This window comes from Lygodium microphyllum, chromosome 8, assembly GCF_053477565.2.
Source record: "Lygodium microphyllum isolate KBCC chromosome 8, Lygodium_microphyllum_v1.1.10, whole genome shotgun sequence".
NCBI classification, from domain to species: Eukaryota; Viridiplantae; Streptophyta; class Polypodiopsida; order Schizaeales; family Lygodiaceae; genus Lygodium; species Lygodium microphyllum.
The window spans coordinates 19093312-19117962 of record NC_141142.1 but is presented as its reverse complement, the minus strand read 5'-3'; the positions used below and the strand labels follow the sequence as shown (position 1 = coordinate 19117962).

The window sequence follows — 24651 nt, the reverse complement described above, 5'->3', positions numbered from 1 at the left end:
ATGCACATCTTCAAGAATGTGGGATCTAGTATTTGGGAACATGTTATTGGTAAAAGAGACAATGTTAGCGTACGGGAGGACTTGCAGGTCGCAGGACGTATGCGTCAAGCTTGGCCACGAGAGGAGGGTGGGCACGTTTTTCTTCCGCCTGCTCCCTGGATTATATCAAAGAAGGAGGAGAAGCAGGTAAAGCAAGCCATCACCACTTTGCGTACTCCCACTGGATGCATGAGATCGTTGAAGGGAGCGTTTACAACCACTAAGAAAAGAGGGGTTGAGCAACTACATGGGTTGAAGTCCCACGATTGGCACAAGATGCTCCAAGTAAGTGTTTTCCAATTATTGTAGGTTGAAATTAAATTTTGTAATGCCCTAACCCAAATATACATGTGCTCTTATGTGCGCAGTTCATACTACCTACTAGCATCGACCATTGTGCAGACAGGAGTTTGAAAAGATGTATTTATAAGATGGGCGAGCTTGTGAGGTATGTAAATCCCATGTAAGATCACCCTTCATTATACCTTGCAAAATGAATGTGTATGAGGTATAACGTACTGTGCATTTATTTTTCAGATATGTTAGTTCCAAAGCAATTGATCCAGCCACATTGGATGATGCGCGTGTTATGGCAGTGGAGGTGGTTTGTATGGTAGAGGAGACTTTTCCGCGAACCATTCTCACAAGTCAACTACATCTCATTGTGCATTTAGTGGATGAAATTGCTTTATGTGGCACTGTGCATGCCCGTTGGATGTTCTTCCTAGAGCGCTTCATGAAGACCTTAAAAGACTTTGTGAGGCAAAGTGCAAGGCCCGAAGGAAGCATGACTGAGGGTTGGTTGATACAAGAGTCTCTTGTATATATATCAGAATTTCTTGATCAGGTGGATAGCTCTTTGCCGCGACTATGGAGCAATGAAGAGGACTTGAGGATGACGTCTATTGTGCCTCAAGGAAAAGGACAGAGCAAAGTAATTGAGAGAACATTGATTGATGATCTTAATTTCACTTGCATCCTTAATAGTGATGTGATGAGCAGATGGGTTACAAGATACGAGGATGCAAAGACAAAAAGGCAAGCAGACAGAGCTCTCTTTCGGAGGCAACATGGCTCTCGTAAGGCGTACCCTAAGCATCTAGCAACACTTCCGAATGATATTCATGTTGATTGGTTGCATGAGGAAATGGAGAGAGCAGAGAGAGATGAGGGGCTGCATATCACGGCGGAAGAATGGGAGTATGCACGAGGATGCATGTTAAAGGTACATAGAACAAATGTAAATTTGCATTCTTTGTAAGTGATTGGCTTTTCATATTTATTCACATTAATTGCTTACATAGATATTGCTTATATTTTGGTCCAGTGCACTATGTTCAATGCTATATGGTGTGAAGGCAAGCATTTTCGAACACAAAGAATAGATGAAAAGAGGAATACACAAGATTGCGGTGTCATTAGTAGCTTTGAGGGAGCCAATGGAAAAATGGATGATTATTGTGGCACAATCCAAGACATATACAGACTTGACTTTCGCCGCTTCTTTGTGTATGTTTTGGATGTCAAATGGCAAATGAACGTGGTGGAAAAAGGGCCTAACACAACGATAAAACGCCATGCAAGTGGCTATGTAACTATTGACTCTACAAAGTTTTGGCAAACAAAGAAAGATAGGCTCGTATTGCCACAACAATGTGAGCAGGTATGCATTTTTTTACAAATGTGTTTCATGTACATATATATCTAAGCTCGCGCACCCCTTGACTTTTGATATGCTAATTAATTAATGAATTATGTGTATTTGAGCAGGTTATCTATCTGCCAATGGTGCATGACAGTAAATGGTGGTATGTCATCCCTATTGCACCACGTTCCAAAGTAATGTATAATACATTCACTGATATGGAGCATATGGAGGATGTGGCAAGCCGCAAAGAAGATGATGTCGAACATGCCAATGTAGATGATCATGATAATGAGGATGAGCGTGCCATTTCTCATGATCATGAGGATGACCCTTCCATTGAGGATGATGGTGATGATGATGAGAATGATCAAGGCATCGGTACCATTATCAATGGGCAAAATAGCGATAGTAGAATAAATTTAATCGTAGCCTTACAAATTGATCAAATGGATATTGATGTTGATCGTTTGGCAAGGATGGATCTTATTGAAGATGAGATCGAACCCTAACCAATCCATCACTATATTGTTCCAAATTCATGACATTTCTATTGTATACTTTGTCTTTCAATAACCATATGAAGATATATTTTTCAATATATTACGTTGTTGTAAGTGCATGTAGTGGGATTTTGTAATGGTTTGTAAACACTGCAATGCACAATGACATTTTTAAAACTTAATGGTTTTCTGTTTTGAAAAGAAATGGATTTCTGTAGTTAGGCTCTGTGTCGCGTGTAACAGAGCGTGTATTATGACAGACTTAACGCGCAAATACACGCGCCCTCACATGCAATTATACACGCGCTGTTACATGCATGTATACACGCGCCCAATATTGCTGTAAGTATAAACGACCATACACGCGCCCGTAACTTTTCGCGTGTAATGGACGCGTGTATGGCGGCATTGTGTTGTAGTGCTAGATTGGCCCATTGAGGTTCTAGGGTCTCTGTTTCTCTCTCTCTGGGTATGGGCTTTTGGTTGCTCTTTTGCAAGTGAGAATCCATGCTCGTGTAGAGCCATTACTACACTAGGGTTCAATTTGGAGGACCGTTTATAGCCAAATTTCGAACTACTTGCTCTAAGTTTCAGCCTAGTGATGGATCTGTGATGTGCCTTTAGCTCCACCAGACTGGTCCGACTCACTCTCAGTCGGACGGTCCTACTTCAGAACTCGGGTGGTCCGATTCTGGGAATCGGACCACTGCGAGTTGGTCTGACTGCGTCGGTGGCGGTAGGCGCTATTCCCGCGCGTTTGACCCCTCCTCATTGTCTGCTGCACACAATCACCACAGACTTTCTAGATCTGATTAGAGCACTTGTTGGAAAACACCAGACTCACCTGGAGTAGCACGAATCACCGGCGCCTAGAAATCGGGGTAGCGCTTCCTCGTCTTGTGAACCAGAAGTTCTCTCTCTCTTTCTCTTACACAAGGCAAACCAAGGAACTGAGGTTTGTCCTGGCCTCCCAAGCCTCTTAAGGTCCTTTCCCAGCACTGCAGAACCTTACATCTAGTTCCATGTCCCTGTCTCACCCGGAAACTTGCATCTGGTCCCTTGTTTCCTTGTTTTAGCCTGTTATATAGCAATAGAGAACCCTACTGTTTGCTTGTTTTTTTTTCTTTGTTTTTTCCTATCCTAAATGCATCCAAATCACAAACTAAATACCTATACTACTTCATTCCACAACATAAATCTCAAGAAAGCAAAAAACCTACTTGCCAAGGAGATCGAATACCCTCTTCAACCCCCTTGCTTCCCCTATCTACCTCAAGCACCGGTCCGAGGAAAACCCTACTCCAATGCTCGATTCGAAGCGTGCAAGCGCTCAAGGCTTAAGTCCGTTGGTCCCGGCAATGGAACCAAAATGTGGGAGCTTTCACTCAACCGCCAAGACCCACGGACCGCTTATTGTTTCAAGCATTCCAAGCCAAGCACTAATGGCTACCTCTCACATAACCGACGCGCCATCCATACCTACGGGTGTAGTGAGCTTACCTCTGTGCCGTTCAAGTTACCTCCTCTCCCGCACACTCCGGTAGCTCCACGATCCAAGTGCAAGCTTCAAACAAGCTCCATCCTCAAGCTCCACGCTCCAAGCTCCATTGCCGCGAGCAAGACAAGAGAAGAGAAGAGAAGAGAAGAAGAGAGGAGAAGATGGAGAGCTTCTCCTCCTCGGTCCCTCACCCTCACACACTCACTCCCTCACACTCTCACACTCCCTCTCAAGCACAAGCTCCCAAGCAAGCAAGAACAAGAAGAAGAAGAAGAAGAAGAGGAGAGCTACTTCTGGCAACACACAAGAATGAGCTTCTCATTCACTTTTCAACTTTATATACAAAACCCTAAATCCCTTTTGGGCGGTCATCCCCTTTTCCCCTTTTTACATGGCCGGCCATAGCCTAGGCCCTTTTTCCCATTGTCCTTCTATCTTCCTAGCTTCCTGTCCACCGCCTGTCTACATTTACAAATTGCAGGGGTGAGAGCCCGACGCTCTTTTACAAGATTTTAGGGTGCGCCTTTTTATTTTAAAATGCGCCTTTCCCCTTTTGCCTTTGCCTTGGACTTTTAAGGTTGCCCTTGCGCTTTTGGCCTTTTCTCCTTTTCTTTCTTCAGTCGGGCTACCTTTTTCCGCCTTTGCCCTGCGTCTTTTCCACCTCCTTTTGCTTTCTTCGTGTTGGGGTTAACAACGACCACGACCACAACCATGACCACGACCATGACCATGATGATGACGACGATGACCATGACTATGGGTAGGTTGCACTCACTAAGAATAGGATTGGCGATTCACCTCATCTTCTCTCCATCATCAATAGAATTATCATTTACCATTTACAACTCACCCATCTTCTCTCCACACTATTGCACACTACAATCTCTATGAGGGCATGAGATTGGGATCTCCACAGATACCAAAGCATGATCTCTAGCTTGATGGTTGCATATATACTACCACTACTCATGGAATAAACCTTAAAATAGTTATTATACTCAAATATATGCTTGTTAGAGCATAAATTTGTTTCTAAGACTATTCTACAGAAGAAAGAGGGTTAATGTAAAATAGTGTCATTCCTTGCAAGTGATTTTATATTATATTCATTAATTAAAATTAATAGTTGAAGATGAGTTTCCTAAGAGATCTTGTGGTGATGTTGTTTTAGTTTTGTAAAGCATATGAATGATGTTGTTTTAGTTTTCTGTATTTGTCTTTTTAAGAAGAGATTGATTTTTATGGAATATCCAAAGTTATTTTTGGGATTACGTTACGAACAATGAATGTTTCTCATACTGATAGGCTAATTACCTTCGTTGTATGAAAAACATTTCCTCTCTCATTTCCTCTCCCTCCCTGACCCTGACCCTCTTTTTCTCTCGTTCCCTATTAGGTTTACTGATTTTTCTCTCTTTTTCTCTCTCCTCTTCCTCTCTCATTTATTTTTCTCTCTCCAATCCCTCTCTCATTTCCCTTTCTCTCTTTCTCTCCCTCTCTCATTTCCTTTCCCTCCCTCAACCTCACCCTCTCTTTCTCTATTAGGTCTAATGATTTTTTTCTCTTTTTCTCTCTCCTCTCCCTCTCTCATTTTTTCTCTCTCCTCTCCCTCTCTCATTTCCTTTTCTCTCTTTCTTTCCCTCTCTCATTTTCTCTCCCTCCCTCACCTTGACCCTCTCTCTCTTTCCCTATTAGGTTTAATGATTTTTCTCTCTTTTTCTATCTCCTCTCTACATTTCTTTTTCTCTCTCCTATCCCTCTCTCATTTCCCTTTCTCTCTTTCTCTCCCTCTCTCACCCTCACCCTCTCTTTCTCTCTTTCTCTATTAGGTTTAATGAATTTTTTTCTCTTTTTCTCTCTCCTCTCGCTCTCTCATTTCCTTTTCTCTCTCTTTCTCTCCCTCTCTCATTTCCTCTCCCTCCCTCACCCTAACCCTCTCTTTCTCTCTTTCCCCATTAGGTTTAATGATTTTTCTCTCTTTTTCTCTCTCTCTCATTTCTTTTTCTCTCTCCTCTCCCTGTCTCATTTCCTTTTCTCTCTTCCTCTCCCTCTCTCATTTCCTCCCCCTCCCTCACCCTCACCCACACCCTCTTTCTCTATTTTCCTATTATGTTTAACATCTTCTCTCTCTTTTTCTCTCTCCTCTCCCTCTCTCATTTCCTTTTGCTCTCTTTCTCTCCTTCTCTCATTTCTTCTCCCTCCCTCTCCCTCTCTCATTTCCCTCTCTCATATTCCTATTATGTTTAATGGCTCCCTCCCTCTCTCTCTCCCTCTCCCTCTCCCTCTCTCATCTCCCTCTCCCTCTCTCATCTCCCTCTCTCATTTTCCTATTATGTTTAATGTCTCCCTCCCTCTCTCTCTCCCTCTCCCTCTCTCATTTCCTCTCCCTCCCTCTCCCTCTCGCTCCCCCTCTCTTTCTCTCTCCCTCCCTCTCCCTCTTCCTTTCCCATTTCCTCCCCCTTTCCCTCTCCCTCTCTTTCTCTCTCTCTCTCCCTCCCTCTCCCTCTCTCATCTCTCTCCCTCTCCCTCTCTCATTTCCCTACTATGTTTAATGTCTCCCTCTCCCTCTCTCATTTCCTCTCCCTCCCCCTCTCTCTCTCTCCCTCCCTCCCTCTCCCTCTCTCATTTCCTCCCCCTCCCTCTCCCATTTCCTCCCTCTCCCTCTCTTTCCCTCTCTTTATCCCTCTCCCTCTCCCTCTCTCTCATTTCCTCTCCCTCTCTTAATATACACAAATTATACAAAAAATAATAAAAGAGATAGAGAATGCACTCTCCCTCCCTCCCCCTCCCTCTCCCATTTCCTCCCTCTCCCTCTCCCTCTCCCTATCCCTCTCTTTCTCTCTCATTTCCTCTCCCTCTCTCAATATACACAAATTATATTAAAAAAAGTAAAAGAGAGAGAGAATGCACTCCCCCTCCCTCCCCCTCTTTCATTTCCTCCCCCTCCCTCTCCCTCTCTTTCTCTTTCTCTTTCTCTCCCTCCCTCTCCCTCTCCCTTTTCTCCCCCTCCCTCTCCCTCTCCCTCTCTTTTTCTCTCATTTCCTCTCCCTCTCTCAAGATACACAAATTAAACCCTAAACAAGTAAAAGAGAGAGAGAGAATGGACTCACCATAAAGATTTGCAGGAGGGTTTGGCAGCTCCTCCTCTCCTTCGTGAACGACGGTGGAGATGGTGGCGGCAACGGCAGTGACACGCCTTCTTCCTCTCCCTCTCTCACCCTTTATGCAAAACGGTTGCTCTCGCTCTCCCTCTTGAAAACATTTACGAATGCACGAAATGAAACGCGCTCGGGTTTTGGACCCTTTTTTTTCTTTGTGGGACGTCACTATTTGTGTCGCTATTAGCATCGATGCTGCTATTATGCATCGCTAATTGGCGTCGCTATTGCTTTGTTTCCTTGTAGTGTTAAAAACACTACTTGCAAGGCCTAATCTTTTTGTGCAAAAAGATCATCAAAACTCTAAGATATTTTCTTACTTAGACTAAATTCCTGAGAAACATATGCAATGGGAAAATTTTTCTAATCCATGTTCCAATTTAAGATATTAGATGTGGAAGGTAAAAAGAATGTTGTGGTCGATGTACTGTCTAGGAAACTAAAGGTCTTAGTAGTGCCTATAGGATATCATTATGAGCTAGATGACATGGAAGACAATATATAGAGCATTTGGAATTTAATGGAGTTTATAAATTTCTATTATATTTTCAATACCATGAGGATTTTACTCCCAAAGAGGAAATTCTTATGATGCATGATTTGTAACGACCAAAGTTATGATTGTGGTCATGCACCTTTGTATGTAGGACAAACATAGTTTTTAAGAGTTATTTCTCATCACTATGAGGTTCCTTCAAGCCCCATACATTGACCTCTCTAGGCATTCAACTTCTTTTTCAACCTTGCATGAGCCAATCAAGCCTCTAAGAAAGATAGATGCAAGCCCAATGGGTAACTATGTAGGGCAAAAATATTCTCAACTTAAAGCATTTTGAATCTTTTCCCTATATGCCAAAAGGGAAAGTCTTATAAATGAAGGCACAAAACCTTTATCTTGTTTGAAATGATCATGGATTGCAATGTTATGGATTGCAATGCTATTGCAATGCCCAATGGTCACAAAACAACTTATAGTCTAGTACCACCTATTTAAGACCAACCTATCATTGCATACCATTGTGGCATAGGAACCTTTAGGCCAACCTACCATTAAAGCTCCATGGATATAAGCTCTAAAAACTGAATCAACCATTATCCAAGTTGCGTTGTAAAAAGGTAAATTTTCATAGTAGGGTGCAAAGAGAATTTTGTAAGTTAATGAGAAAGAGCTACTTGTTGTAAATCATGCTCTTTCCACATGAAAACACTATTGCAAAGGATAATACTTTTTGTGCACAAAGATAATGAAACTCTTTGATATTTTATTTCTTTGACTAAGATTTTGATAAGCATATGCAATGAAAAATTTTCTTTTCCATGCTTCAATTTTAGAGAACTTCTGTGGAAGGCAAAAAGAATGTTGTGGGTGATGTATTATCTAGGAAAATGAAGGTCTCAACATTGCCTGTAGTATATCATTATGAGCTAGATGATATCAAAGAAATAATACAAAAATGATTTGGAATTTAATGGAGTCTATGATCTTTTATTAGATGCTTAACACCATGCGCATTGTACTCCTAGAGAGGGAATTATTACAATGCATGGTATGCCAAGGCCAAGGTTATGATTGTGGTCATCCACCTTTGAATGTAGGACAAACATAGTGTGAAGGACCTTTGAATATCTTCCCCAAAATGCCAAGTGGGGAGGACCTCTAAGGGAAGGCATAAAACCTTTAACTTGATGGCAATGATCATGGATTGCAACTATATTGAGAAGTCCTCATAACCTCCATTAAGGTGTTCAAGGTTATTTACTTAGATCCTACTATGTTGATATTGTCATCTACAAACATCTATACTATGAACACCTTCCTAGTAGGTAAGGGTGCCCCCTTGAGAAGGCCATCCTTAACCTTCGTTATAGGTAAGGATTATCCCCTTCAGAAACCTACTATAAACAGCTCACTATGTACAACACCATCCTCAATCTTACTGGAAATAGGGTGCTTGTCCAAAGAACACGCTTTAGTTTATTTCTAAGAAAACAAAACCTAAAGTACCTAGCCTGGACCCTATGGGGTGCAAATAGCCATTTTGACACTCTCAAAATGTCTCCTTGTGTGTTGTACATTCTAAGCGGTAGCATCCAACTAAATGAAAGCCAAGGAAACATTTTAAAGTTCATTGCATTAACAAAGTAGGGAAGTGAGGTACCTCTAAAGTGTGCTCCTTGACCTTCTTTCGGTTCAATCAACCTTGCACTCTAAAGATGCTATACTTGTAATTTGACCCAAGATGGTGTGAATATATAGCATGTACCATGTGAGCAGAAAGTCATAAGTCAAATGGTATCTCGAAAAACATGGCATGCTTGCCACATGGCAAACAGTTGGCCATGAATTTTGGATATGTGCACACACGGTAACACAAAATGATGACATGTGGCAAAGTTCATTGCATTAACAAAGTAGGGAAGTGAGGTACCTCTAAAGTGTGCTCCTTGACCTTCTTTCGGTTCAATCAACCTTGCGCTCTAAAGATGCTATACTTGTAATTTGACCCAAGATGGTGTGAATATATAGCATGTACCATGTGAGCAGAAAGTCATAAGTCAAATGGTATCTCGAAAAACATGGCATGCTTGCCACATGGCAAACAGTTGGCCATGAATTTTGGATATGTGCACACACGGTAACACAAAATGATGACATGTGGCAAAGTTCATTGCATTAACAAAGTAGGGAAGTGAGGTACCTCTAAAGTGTGCTCCTTGACCTTCTTTGGATTCAATCAACCTTGCACTCTAAAGATGCTATACTTGCAATTTGACCCAAGATGGTGTGAATATATAGCATGTACCATGTGAGCATAAAGTCATAAGTTAAATGGTATCTCAAAAAACATGGCATGCTTGCCACATGGCAAACATTTGGCCATGAATTTTGGATATGTGCACACACGGTAACACAAAATGATGACATGTGGCAAAGTTCATTGCATTAACAAAGTAGGGAAGTGAGGTACCTCTAAAGTGTGCTCCTTGACCTTCTTTGGATTCAATCAACCTTGCACTCTAAAGATGCTATACTTGCAATTTGACCCAAGATGGTGTGAATATATAGCATGTACCATGTGAGCATAAAGTCATAAGTTAAATGGTATCTCAAAAAACATGGCATGCTTGCCACATGGCAAACATTTGGCCATGAATTTTGGATATGTGCACACACGGTAACACAAAATGATGACATGTGGCAAATTTCGCTCCATAATTCTTACATCCATGGACATGTGTCCTTGGCATGACGTGGATTTACATGTGTGTGAGATCAACATATATATTTTATTCAACTCATTGTTATCACATTTCTACCATCCTCTATGTCTAATGGTTGTGTCATCCAATGTTTGAGGCAAGCATTGATGCATTTTCAGTTCAATTTCGTGCGTGTAGAAAAGATGAACTTCATCCCTTGCCATTCCCACATTTTGGAGTCAAACTCTACCGCATGTTACATTGCATTTCACCATTGCAAGAATGTCTTTATGTGTATCGTGAAGTCCAGATCTTGTTATGTTGTGATGAGCTAGATTCACCATTTAGAGGTCACTGAGATGAGGATGTCACCTTGCCCCTCTTCCTTTCTTATTTGTTGGAAAGGCCATGAGCTCCTTTTTGTGCTACAAGTATCCAAGGCATCAAACTTCCCATCCTAGAGTTTGAGGAGTTGTTGGATGTAGAATTTGTCAATGATGTAGCTATTTACCTAGATGGGGATGATGAGAATTTTAGGACCTTTGTAGCTATGATGGAGATATTTTATAGAGGTTTAGAAGCTTTTATTAATTGGCACAAATCCTATGGATTTTGGGTTTGTGACACTTAGTAACTAGATTGCAAGCCACATGAGGATTTCACTTGGGTCCTTTAGGGCACTTCAATGAGATACTTAGGCTGTCATGTAAGCATAATATTTCTTTAGAGTAGTAGTTGGCACCCCTACTACTCAACACAATCCATAAGCTATTGTATTGGAAAACATTAAGACTATGTCTAGCAAGGAGGGTGATAGTAGCAAATTTGATTTTGTTAGCTACTATGTCTTACAATAACTTCTTACTAGGCCTTGTTTAGGTCATGCATTAGCCAAATGAAGCAGCTCATCGAGGAATTTCTTAGTGAGGGACCCTACTATGCATGACAAGGCATTTGGCCATTATGGAAATGCCTCCATGCATGCTTTCAGATCAGACTATTGAAAGGGTGATGTGCTAGATTCAACATTTAGAGTTTAGTTTGCACCTCTTCTTTTCTCATATGTTACAAAGCCATGCGCTCGTTGTGTGGGATAGAGCTACAAGTATTTGAGGCATCAGACTTCCTATCCTAGATTTTGAGGAGCTTTCAAACGTAGAATTTTTAGATGACACAAATATTTACCTAGATGGAGATGAGGAGAATTTTAGGACCTTTGTAGTAGTGATGATAACTCTCTCTCTCTAGTAGGGAAGGTGGTAGTAGCAAAGTAAGTTTTTTCAACCATTGTGGTACATAAATTCTTACTAGACCCTCTCTAGGTCATGCATTGGCATTCTTAGGGATTATGGAGCTAGAAAATGAGAGAAAGTATTAGTATGAAGCTCATTGTGATGGGCCTTCTTCTGGGTAAGGGGACATGTGCTCAACATGTGGAGGAAGCAACTACTATGGAGATTAAAGACCGTCACTCTTGATCATAGAGGACCATGGTAGCCTAACCTATATTGGATATTTTAGCACATCCAAGCTATATATGGATGGAAAACTTAGATGAGAGGAACTAGATCGATTAGAATTCATAAGATGCTCTCAATAGAGGATTTGATTACATTTTCCTTTGTATAGAATGTTTAAGTTGGAATTTTTTGTTATCTTTTGTAGAGACCATGAGTGGCAAATAATATTCATTGTCTCACCTTGAAGATCACCTCAATTTCCTTTCATGTATAGAGATCATGCAAATATCACATAAATACTAAAAACCTTGTTTTAATATATTGTGTTTCTTTCTACCCACCCAGATGCTACTGCATGTAGGTACACATTCCTAGACTATATAATGCTACCCTTGTACATTGTAGGGTCTGGGTTCTATAGTGCATTTATTTTTCAAGATTTCAATAGTTAACATGTCAAGTGTCGAAATTGCACTATTGTAGACACATGGTATAGAGTGAATGGCAAGAATCAAACACACTACACATAATTTTCCATAGGGGCAAGTTGATATGAAAGCGTAGGGCTCACAAAACCAGAGGGAAAATCAAGAATAGAGAAATCAACCACTGGTTAATGCTAAGAATGAAAGCCTTGATAAGATGGAAGAAACCTAACAAAAAATGGGAGATGGGGCACCTATCAATTAAGAACATGCTAGCCAAGGGAAAAGTCCTAAGGAAGGCTAGGAGCGAGAGACACCAAAGAAACTAGGAGACACTCAACACTCACAAGATGCAATTCAAGGCTAGGTGCTAAAGACACCAAGGGAACCTACGAGACGAGCACAGAGATTCCAATCTCTAGTATTTTGACTTTTGAGGGCAATTCCTAGAGAGTTGGAAACTTTGAAAAGGGCAAACAAGGGGCATTTTCCCATGCATTGGCCAACTCTGCAAAAGAGAGGGCTCAAAAGTCTATGATAAGGGTGGTTAGGTAGTAGATGAATGCACTTAGGGAAATCAAAAATACATAAAAGACCTTCAATAAACTTATCCCCAAAGCCCTTTTCCTTAGGCTTGTCGAGGGTAGTTGTGATATGTATGGTCGTAGAGTAAGGTAGCAAAATTTTGCTTTGGCACGTCTTCAAGAATCTACATAATACTATTTGATAAAATTTCTCCAAGATAGCTATGTGTGTGTTTCACATGCACATAGAATAAAAATGATGGACAAGGATATACACACTACCAAGATGACTAGGTACAAGATTGACAAGTTGCTTATGCCAACACACATAGCTGACAGGAAGCAACCTATGACATATTGATCACTATATGGCCATCTAGGCCAATAGCACTATAGGGTGTGCAATGTACCATTGGTAAGCTTAGCACATGCCACATTAGTTTATGGATATAGAGTGGTCACGATAAAATGTTGCTTCCCCAAGAGGACCAAATATACTAATTTTACTAGCTTGAGCCAAAGACTAGAGAGCATCATACATGTAGGTTTTTGATGTACTATGAGATTAGAGAGTGCTTTCACTGCCAAATTTGGAACATTTCCCAAGTAAATGGTGCCTCGAACTCTTCCTTTTGCAGTTGTAACAACATAGAGATTACTTGTTATAGCCCTAAGGAGGTATCTTGGGGAGCCATGATAATGCACCCTTACTAAAAATTTTAGAGCTACAACTAAGAACTTGATGGAATTACCTTCAAGCTCAATGGTCCTATCTAAGGGGACTCCATGTGGTGGAACCATTGCTTAGTCCATGGTAGCAAGACCATGAGCCAATTAAGTGAGAGATAGTTGATCATTGGTAGAGTTGAGTACTTGAATCAATAGAAGTGTTGTCCCATGTCCCACCATTGACCTCTCATTGAGGCCAACAACATGTGCATAAATAGGGGATTCAAAAATCCCTTTTGTTGAACCCATGTGATAGAGTTACATAGTGATAAGTAATCTCCTTGACATAGTAGGACTTCCATATGATGTTTGGAACACTTCCCAAGTCAATGGTGCCTTGGACTCTTCCTTTTGGAATTGTCATGACATAGAGATCAACTCTTACAATCTTGAGAGGTGTATCTTTGGGAGCCATGACAATGTACCCTTACTAACTTTTTCAAAGCTATAGTTACACCTGACACCTCAATGTATACCTTGGATTGACTTGTGGTTCCACCACATGGAGTCACCTTACATAGGTTCGTCAAGCTTGAATGTAAGTCCGTTGCGCTTTTATATATGTTGGAATTTACATTAAGAAAAATTTTAATTGTGTTGGAATAATCGTTAGTATATATGTTGGTATGTGTAAGTATATGCAATCATACTAGTGCTTGTTTCTAGACACATATTGTTGTGTATTCTAACAACACTAACTTCTTAGAAAAATATACCGATGTGTATGCTAACACCACTAACTTCTCAGAAAAACATTGAAAACTTCCATCAATGTTCTCTTCATCTTGCATAGTGAGTGAACCAACTCAAATCATGATCATACCTATACTTTCAAGCTTCAAACTACAATGTGAGAAGATAATTAAATAGCTCTATTGCAACTTGAATCATCCGTGCTTTCTTTGGATAGAGAGATAAAGAGAACCTTGGTCTTTTTGGAGGTAGAGCATGAGCCTACTAGGTGAGAGATAGTGATCACTGGTAGGGTTGAGTACTTGAATCAACAAGAGTGTTGTCCAATGTCCTACCATTCACCTCTCATCATGGCCATTAAAAAGACTTACATATTGATAATTAATCCCCTTGACATAATAGGTCATCAACATGATATACAACTAAAGGGTCTTTAGCTTTGATTTTTATGAAAGTCCTAAAACTCAACTATGTCAAGGGCACACATAATTTCAAATGTCTAGTTGGCAATATATGTGAGTATGCTCTAGACTCTATGAAATGTACCATTACCCTTAAGATTCCAACAACCACTCTATGCTATTTACACTTTCTATTATAGGTAGCTCAAGTTGTATTAGCAATCATGCAAATTCATGTTGTGAAGCCTTCTTAAGATGTTGTGAGTTAATCTTGTGAAAAACTTTCTACTTTAATGTAGGTATGCATTGGAGAAGATGTTTATTTAACATGGGTATGTTGCGTAACCCTTCCTAAATGGCCTCTATCCATATGTATTTTGCATGTGTGTGTGTGTGTGTGTGTGTGTGTGTGTGTGTGTGTGTGTGTGTGTGTGTGTGTGTGTGTGTGTGTGTGTGTGTGTGTGTGTGTGTGTGTGTGTGTGTGTGTGTGTGTGTGTGTGTGTGTGTGTGTGTGTGTGTGTGTGTGTGTGTGTGTGTGTGTGTGTGTGTGTGCGTGCCTGTGTGCGTGCGTGCGTGCACGCGTGCGTGCGTGCGTGTGTGCGTGTTGAAAGCTCTCACACTAAGGCAAGGCATGAATTCCAGCTTCACAAACACAAGAACGCAAGCCACCCACAAACACAAAGACCCACACCCAAATACAAGATAAAGACAAAGGAAGTACCTCAATAGAAGAAACTAAAGTGCAACATTAGTGACAATGATTTCCAACTTCATGAACACAAGAACACAAGCCACCCACAAACACAAAGACCCACACCCAATAAAGACAAAGGAAGCACCTCAATAGAAGAACCTAAAGTGCAAGATTACTGACAATGATTCTTCACTACCTAGCTAGACTAAGGTGTATGAGTGTGTTTTGTTGATGCTTCTAAGGAGAGGATCAATAAAGGATTTCAAAGTGCTTTCCATGAGGTTGACTTGGTTTCAAAAATCACTTCAATGGTATCTGAATATCAATCAACTAGTACAAGAGAGGCATGAAAGAATATTGCCAAAAGTGTAGTGGTGGTGGTTAATTTGAAGCTTTGTTTCATCTCGACATTGAATAACCATAATGAACACTACATCCTATCTAGCTATTTTACTTTTTATTCAATGTAAAATATGAATATATTTTTATTATTGCAATATAGCATGCAAAATTATCTAGCCTTAACTTTAATTATGAGATTGACCAATATAGCAGCAAGTATTGATGGATCCACTCTTGTGCTTTTAATTGTATGACTTGTAGTGCTCTCATAGTTAAGAAGCTAAATCGATTGTTTAGGTCGTTCCATTGTAAAGTATACAAAAATTCAATGAATAGTAGGATATCATTGCTATTGTTTCCAAGATCTCTCCGAAGTAGTAAAAATGAAAGCTGATAGTCCCCTAAAAGTTCCCCCACATACGTAGGAAAAATGACTATATGTAAGGTCATTGTATTAATTAAGGATGAAGGGTGAACTAATAAAGTCTTATGAGCCCTAAATTAGCCATATAAATGGTACCGTTACTACATGTGCTCCAAGTTTAGTATTTCCACATATGTCAATTAAAAGATCCTAAGTCTTACTAACTAGCTCTCCAATTTGAACTGAAGCTACTAGTATCCTAATTCCAATTATTTCATCATTCAAATTGAAGATGGATTGTGATATAAAAACCTTACTTCAACTTTAACTTTCATTAATGTTCCAATTTAATGCCTAATAACCACTAATTACTATTTCAATTTGAAAACCCATTTAAGAAATAAACTTCTTTTAGATAAATTCTAAACATCATGAAGTTTCATCCACAAACTCTAACCCACAAATAATCCACAGCTTATTTTTTAAAGCTTTTTGAAATTCAATCCCCATTTTGAGTTATTAATTTTCTAAATTATTTTACAAAAGTTAGAACACATTTATAATACTACTATTCAATGCTTTGTTAATCAAAACCCTTCACAAGAAAGACTTATCGTGACTCATAGAACTCACACACAAATTTTAGCTCTAGATTCATTCCCTTTATCTTAATATTCACTAATTTCATTTTAAAAATGTTGAAAATGCCATTTTTCACACAAACAATTAGACATCTCTTTAATCATTATTCCATTAATCTAGATCAAAGTTCATTTATGTGCTTTCCATAACATACTCTAACTATATTTTGATATTTCATACTTGATATTTTATTGATTTACTTAATTTCCACTAGTTATGTGTAAAAATTGTCATCTTAGACACTGAAATCCCTATATCTTTTGATAAATATTTCATCATTAATAACACTCACATTCCTTCATTTTTACTAACTAGTGTCTAAAATTGCAATTTCTAGACTATATTTTATCATTTCTATGCATTTTATAAAATCAATCCATCACATTCATTCAATTTAACTTTTTGAACTAATAAAAACCTACATACCAATCCACATGATCATAAAATTCATTCTTTTATTCAAAATAGATCATAAAAGTTATATCCATATAGATAATCACATATTAATTGATTGTTAATTTGATGCTACAAAGTTGTAGTCCTTCCTTTCCTCTTTTGACTGATCTCTCTTTCTCTTCAGTAATCTTCATTAATATTATCTTAATCGTGTTGTCCCCATTTCTTCATGAATGCTGCCAATAAATGTATCATTGTGGAGAGGAGAAGAGGGAGATCAAGAGAATGATGTGGCTTGTTGACGTGATATATTACAACATGAAGAGTAGCAATCAACATTTCTCTTGCATCATAGCACTATGTTCTTATGGCATTTCTTATGTTTTATTCAATTCGTTACTTCCCATGAGTCAACTTCTTGAATATGCCCAATTCAAACCTACTCTTTTCCCACTAAAACCAGTTTGCTTAGTACCTTTCCACATCACAAACCCATTTCTAACCTCGTTGAAGGTTCTTTTGCACAAGTTGCATGCATACATGCTAAATTCTTCCCACAAACACTTCAAACCATCCCCAAACTCTAAATTGCCACCACTTTCTATAAAATTTCTAATCTTTCAACTATCATCAACACATTTAACTTATTGTTTGTTAAAAATTTAGATGAAAAATATCTCAATGTAATCTAGCTTACTCCTTTGCATCATCAAATCCAACAATTTGATTAATTTTTTATTAGTTTTGTAAATTATATTACTTTTATATAAGTAAAACCATCTAGGTTGCATGAAAAATGTCATAAAAATGGCTCTAAATTAGCAGCTATCAAAATCTCTAATTAATGTATGAGTTACATCATTGTCTTAAGTGTTTTGTTATGAATGTGGGATATATTAAAGAATTAAGACCATCTTGAACTTATGGTAATCACTATTTATAAAATGCGGAGTACATCGGCTTGTTTACTAGTGGCATGTCATAACTACTATAAGAGCTAGAAATACATAGGGACTTTCCTTATAATGACTTTTATATAGAGAGAGTGATGAAATATTGAGAGAGAAAATAGAGGAATTCCATTATAAGAAAAGCACATCATCCTCCCTTAGGGGATCCTAAACAAATCTAGAAGCAGAAATGCACGAGAATTGTGTCTTGAACTCATGGCTCTACATGAATTTCAATTGTTCCATAGTACCAAATCCTTACTTGGCACCTTAGTCATGTCTTAACCTTTTATGCAATAGAGCTATTGGCAAATATCTTTACACAAATTTTTACCTTTACTTGGATGTATGCTCTTTGCTTTTTTTTTTTCCTTTTGAGTCAAACTATAACTCGATTATTTTGTAGTTTCAAAGTTTTTACTAGGCTAATCAATTGATTCGCATGATAGGCTATTCCGTCAGGTTGCAAATTAGTAAAAGTTGGCACACAAAGTTCCAAAGTATGGAATGGAACAGTGTACAAAGTTTGTAGTCTAACTATCTATAGAGTGCAAACTTGTTCAAGTGTAGTGATATACAAGAACTTTTTGGATTTTAAAGAGATCATGTGATCATTTATTAGGAAACATAACAAAATTGTGCATGTAGTTTAGCTCACGTAGTTGGCCATAATCTTAGCCCCAAAAGAGAAAATATCCTTTTAAAATTAATCAATATCGAGGTAGTAATTTGATTATAATTTGTAGCATAACAACTTCCATGCTCTCTAGCTACTACATAATAGATTGCTATTTTCTAGTTAAAGACTAGACAAAAACAATTTACTTTCTAAAACAAGGGTGCACTATCGTGCACAAGAGCATTGCCCTTTCTTTGTGTGTGTGTGTGTGTGTACTCTTTTTCTTTAATTTTCTAAAAATAAACTCTTCATTCTCAAGAAGCAAGATATCCACACATTTCAAAGCTAAGTGGGCCACTTAACTGAAGTTAACGAAGGGTAAATTTTTAGAACTTGCACCATTATATAAGCATATGCTCTAAAGGGCAATACTAACAAGTTGATATAACTCTTTCCATTGGGATGACAAGATACTATATCATATCCACCAAATTGGAATTCTTGGAGCAATAGAAATATTTCTGAGAAAAAAGAAATTCTAACTAACTCTTCAAATTAGTCAAAACATCAAGGGATTCTCCTTATTTGAAAGACATGTCATAGGTACAAAAAAAAAGGACCCAAACATTGCTATATAATCCACAAATTGAAATTGGTTTGTTTTGGCGAATGTAGAAGCAATCTTGAGTTCATTTCTTGTTCACTTGAAACAACCCAATAAATTGAACCTATTATCAATAGCTTTGAGAAGATTGAGATAGTGGAGATCCACTAAGATGCAGCTAGAGCTAGCTTATGAGCTTGCACCATGTTTTTAACACCTAATTTGATACTCTTAAAATGGTAGTTATAATGAGTATTTGAGTTGGCAAGAAATCGATTGGTAGCCTTCTTAAAAACGACAGAGTTCTCAAGCTCAAATCGTTCCATGGTGTGTTGAGGAAGTGCTATGCATACATCAATACTCCCAACACCTTCACTACTTGGGAAGAAAGCTACATTGCCAGCTTCATGAATAGATGCACATCGAGCAATGAGCGGCTTACCCCACCCAAAATCTATATCAAAGATGGGAAATTTTGGTGAGCTAGATACACGCATCCAAGCTATATTGAGTGTACATGTAGAGAAGAAAATGTCTTCATTGTGTTGAGATGCCTCTAGCCAATGTAGAAAACCCCAATAAGTTGAGTTGGTGCAACAAGATATGGAAGCACGAATGCGCATAGCTGTCATACGAAGGTCTTCATTTAAAAGTTCTCCAACTGTGCAAGTTGCTATGGTCCACATCAATGCATTACCAAAGAAGCTTTGTGGAAGCATTGATTCCATCCTACTTCTCATGTTGACAACACTTAGAAAGCCTATCTTTTTGTTTGATAAAGTGCCTCTTGCCTTTGTGGTGCATTTCCATATATGGGCACAAACAAGCTCATATGAGCTAAATTTTCCATGCACCATTTTTTTGAGTAGCCTCACCATATCTTTGGTATAGGAAAATACTTTTTCAACCCTACTTAGAGGTTTTCCTATTTGCTTCATATCGTTGTGCTCATCAATATTCTCAACTTTGAACATTGCCTTCTCTATTGATGGTGTTTGGACCTTGAGAAGTGACCTTGTATGTGTTGGCAAGAGAGAAATAGTTTCACCTCTTGCACATTGAGCCCATGATTTCATAAAGTGCCACATGGAGTTACCATCTGCAATGACATGGCTATGTGCAAGCCCAAGTGCAACACCTGAACCATGATCAAAACATGTCACCTGTCCACAAAATATTTCAAAAGGTTGTAAGCAATACAAATATTTTAGTAAATGTAATTTAACTTAGTCAATATGCACTAGAAAAAAGTTTTGAATGAATTGATAGTAGAAAGGCCTCAAGTTTAAACATTTTTTAAATATTGGTGCTAGGATACCTACATGCTCTGCACACGAATTGAGGTAATAGGTGGCATAATCAATTAATCATCAATCACATCAATGGACCAAATGAGCACTTCTTGCTTAATTCGAAGGTGTATATGATGTGATAGTAATAACAATAATTGCTCTACATGGTAGAAATGATTCCAAGATGGAAGCCTATTGATCGGGGAAAGCGAATGACTTTAATATGGTAGGAACAATTCTAAGATGCCTCTAATGTAGTTCCCTCAAATCCAAGTTTTGAACCCATGTGGCTCCGATCGTGAAAATTAGAGTCCCATGCATGACCATTCCCATTCCCATTCCACCACCATAAAGGCAAGCCAAATGGATGTGACAATCCATTCCTCTTTTTATTTAGCGAGAGAGAGAGAGAGAGAGAGAGAGAGAGAGAGATGGAGAGTATGTGAAGAAACGTACATGGTAACAAGAGAGAGTGTGTGTGTGTTTCACCTACCTGGATGGAGAGGAGGGGTGCGACGAGGAGTGGTGGTCGGCGGAGAAGTGAGCCAAGGGGACGAGCTGGTCAAACAAGGGCTGCGTCATCTCGAAGTTGGTCAACTGAAGCTCCTCAAAGCTATCCGCATGGCCGTCCAGCCGGGCGTGGACCTCCACAAGCTCGGCGCCCATGTCGTTGCAGTCCACGTGGAGGCGGCCAGGGGCCCCAGCTGGATCGTCGCCAGTATATTCATCGTCGCTATCTACTGCATCATCATATCTGAGGCGGCCGGCGAAGGGGTAGAAGTGGGCCAGCACGAGAGAGAGGCTGCCTTTGAGGCGGGACAAGAAAGCCTCATACGATAACTGTATTAATGATGATGAGCTGCTATCGTCATCACTATCATCGCCACCATTATTAGCTTCTCCATCTCCTCCTCCTCTTTCTTTTCCTTCTTCTTGTGTTTCCTTTTGTTGTTGCAGGCGATAGAACAGTATCCTGCGCGTGTAAGGCATCTGCCTGCACAGAATGTCAGAGGCTGACAAGAAGAGCTTCCCCTCAGGGGACGCACGCGCCGGCTTCACCAGACTAGTACTCCTCCACCCCACCACCATGCGTGACGACGGCCATTCCTTGCTGCCTGCTGCAATTCTCTGCTGCTGCAGCTTCTCCTCTTTCCTCATGGATAATTATTGCCTGGTGAGCAACTTATAGCAGGCGCTGTAAGCCAAGTCGTCTCTCTATCATTATTATGGCTGCGTTCCCGGCCTTAGCAGTAAGCCAACTGCATCTACTGTCTCTGATATCTAAACTAGCTCTGTTTCTGTTGCTGATTGCAATCGTGAGTGTGCTGCAGTTGCTTCTTGCAATTGCCTCTCTGTGATGAGGTACTGCGTGCTGTATGGTGATAAGCGTGAATCGAATTAGTCCCACCTCGCCTTTTATAAGCACTGGAAACACCAAATTTACGTTAGTGTCCAAGGAACATGTGCTTGTCACTTGGTACGAGAGACGTAACATGTGCTAGATTTCTTGAAGCCAAGTCAATCTTCTTAACCTCACATCACGTCAGTAACTTTATTGAGCTTTTTCCATATAACCATATAACAGTGAGATTGTTTCTTTGCTCCTTGAGTGCGACCAACTTATAGCTGAGCCACCCTCAGGTTTAGCGGGGGGAAGTTCGACCCCACTAGGCCTTGCTAACCCTTGATCGCACCCAAGCTTAGCAAGGTGAGTGTGAGGTGGTGAGTGGGGTGAGCTTCACCTCACATTCACCTTGCTAGCACTCATGAAAAACATGTTGTTTGTGGAGGGTTAGCAACGTGAACTATACCAAGATCTCCCATTGGATGATCAGAGATGGCGGAAAGTCTTGCAACCAATCAACCATCGGTCCCTCTTTCCTTTTCCCCTAAACTGTGTAGTGATGGCCACTATAGTTAAGCCATTTATTAAATTTCCCCTCCCTGTTCACCCTGTGGTGCAACCTCAAGGTGAGTAGAGCCAACACTTAGAGCCATTTGCCCTTGTTCACCCTAGGAAAAACCTGCCCATATCTTCTACAAGAGTTCTACTTTCTTTGTAGGCATAAACTTTCTTTAAAAGCCTTATACTTTTGTTCGCAGTACATCCAATTGCATACATCCATCTTCTCATTCTCCTCCAAACCATACATTCCCAAAACAAGTGATGTGTGTTCTCCTCTCTCGTATCCCAGATTGATGGCATTGATGTGAAGATTCTTTCTAACATAATTTTTACATTTTGAAACTTAAGGCCATGAGGTAAGCCTTTTCTAAGGAAGTACTGTCCACACTAAGCTTCTCAACAACCACAACATCTTACAATAATTGGTGAAACAACCTAGATTGAAGTGCCCACTCTTTGAGTTAGAACACTCTAGATTTAGTAGCCAACACCTCCTAAAGCCTTGACACAACATGTCTAATCCATCCACATGCGGATGAAGTTCATTCCTAAGTCTACAGAGTGCATTTATCAAGGCCTCAGCCTAAAACTGAGTAGCAGTGTGACATCTATAAGTCTAGCAGTTTTATGATAAGTTGAAAGTAGCTCACCACCAACCAATCTCCGAGGGTGCACCTCAAAACACATCCTAAGTCTACAGGGTGCATTTATCAAGGCCTCAGCCTAAAAATGAGTAGGAGTGTGACATCTATAAGAGCAATTTTATTATAAATTGAAAGTAGCTCACCACCAACCAATCTGCGAGGGTGCACCTCAAAACATATAAGTGTACCACATGCAATTAACATAAGGGTTGTTTTATTTACAAATAATTATAGGATTACATTTTCAAAAGGATCTTTTTAATTACGATTTTGATAAAATTTTATAAGTTTCTTATGAAAAATGGGTCATTTTATTACCTTATAGCATGTAAAGAAATGGTATTTTTAAGTACCTTTTGAATGCACATGAAATGGATGATTTCTTATAGATTCACTCCTTTAGAATCATCAACTTGTGAGAGTAATAAGCTTCTTATTCCCTAGCAACACAATTTGATCCTAAGGAAAAGCAAGATAAAGTCCTTGAAAATGTTGCTATCTGGAAATTCTCAATAATTATACTAGCCATGAAAATTTTGAGTAGTAGGTTGTCATAGGCTAGGCAAAATACTAATAAGCGAAGGTAATACACTCCCTATTTTAGGTAAAAATGGAAATTATAGCTCTATGTTACGTATATCAATAGAACAATGTGATTAGGATTTTTCTATGGTACTTAAGGGTGAAAATATAACCTTAACTTAATCGACCACTTTACACCCTAGCTTGTATCAGTATAATAATGGCATTTATTTCCTTAAGACTCCTTCTTTTTGCTTCGCTACCTTTGTAACAATAACATTTTCATTGCTTTGAATCAAAACTTATTTGTGGTGCATAGATCGGTCGCAGTATGCTCACGTAGTGAATCCCGGAAGGTCCCTAAGAACAATGAACTCTACCTTTTTGCACAAAAAACAATGTAAAAAGCATGAACGACAAGAGCAAGAGACCAATTGGGTTCAATCTCCCCCCATGCCTTGTGTGAGCGCTTCACAAAGCATGTATTTTATGTATATTTCCATCTTCATGCTCAATAATAGCCCAATTTACAAAAATATGACAAGTTTTTAGCTTTTGAGTTTGCTTTTACAAAAATAGGAAGTAAAGCTAATGGACGGTGCTCATAGAGTCTGGCACGCCCAACACAATGTCCCAAATAGAAATAACATATCTGTGCGCATAGGTGCATACAAAATAATAATAAATAATCGATGCCTCAATAGACATGTCAAAATATAGGCGTGGCGCCTATCAAAATGTAATCCATAGGTCGAATACTCGCTAGACTCCAATGCTTTCCTCCGCCACTGCTGCTATCTCTACACATCAACTGAAGCATTCACAATCGTTAGTAAAATAATACAATTAAACCGACAAAAGTGAATACCTAGCAGTCTTCAGCTACATAAATAAATCAACTGGTTAGAAATAAATCCTAACCTTAATTTATTACGAGTGCGCACTCAAAAATCATAAACGTTTATTAATTTAATATGCATTTTGCGGAATCACCTGCTATGGAATCACCCATGTACACACTAAATTAATGAAACGCCTGAAAAGGACAGGTGTCCCCATCAACTTCTTGCACAAAGAATCCACTTTGTGTATAAGCCCCGGTCATCTAAGTTTACGGAATCCACCGTAAAACCTCACGGAATCCACCGTGGAATATGCCTCCTGGCATCATACCCCCGGGGTGGGATAGCAATTGACCTCAATTGCTATTAGCTCAATGTGGAGCTAACAGAGTGGGGAAAGCATTTAAGTCTCTAGCGTGCATCCATTGTGCTTCCTCTACAGGATGGTTCTTAAATTTAATTAGATATCTAGAATATCTTCGGCCAGTTCTAGTGGTCATAAAGTCAGTGTCTATGATAGCTTCTGGTTCAAGTATTTCAGTCTCTTCCTCTAATAAA

The 24651-nt window shown here is 39.3% G+C and overlaps 1 protein-coding gene across 1 annotated transcript; it reads left to right on the top strand.

Moving 5' to 3' along the window:
• Positions 1 to 11718, top strand: LOC148032034 (uncharacterized). Its single transcript, XM_087683874.1, has 4 exons — positions 1 to 324; positions 408 to 487; positions 577 to 640; positions 11710 to 11718. The coding sequence occupies exons 1-4, from the start codon at positions 1 to 3 to the stop codon at positions 11716 to 11718; spliced, it is 477 nt and encodes a 158-aa protein (XP_087540000.1).
• The last annotated feature ends 12933 nt before the right edge of the window (positions 11719 to 24651 follow it).

What these genes read in the sequence shown, in the direction of transcription:
- LOC148032034 (XM_087683874.1), top strand. Translation starts at nt 1, where the DNA reads ATGCACATCTTCAAGAATGTGGGATCTAGTATTTGGGAACATGTTATT. An exon ending in ATTGGCACAAGATGCTCCAA is followed by an intron (nt 325 to 407) that starts GTAAGTGTTTTC and finishes TTATGTGCGCAG; the next exon opens with TTCATACTACCTACTAGCAT. An exon ending in AAGATGGGCGAGCTTGTGAG is followed by an intron (nt 488 to 576) that starts GTATGTAAATCC and finishes TTTATTTTTCAG; the next exon opens with ATATGTTAGTTCCAAAGCAA.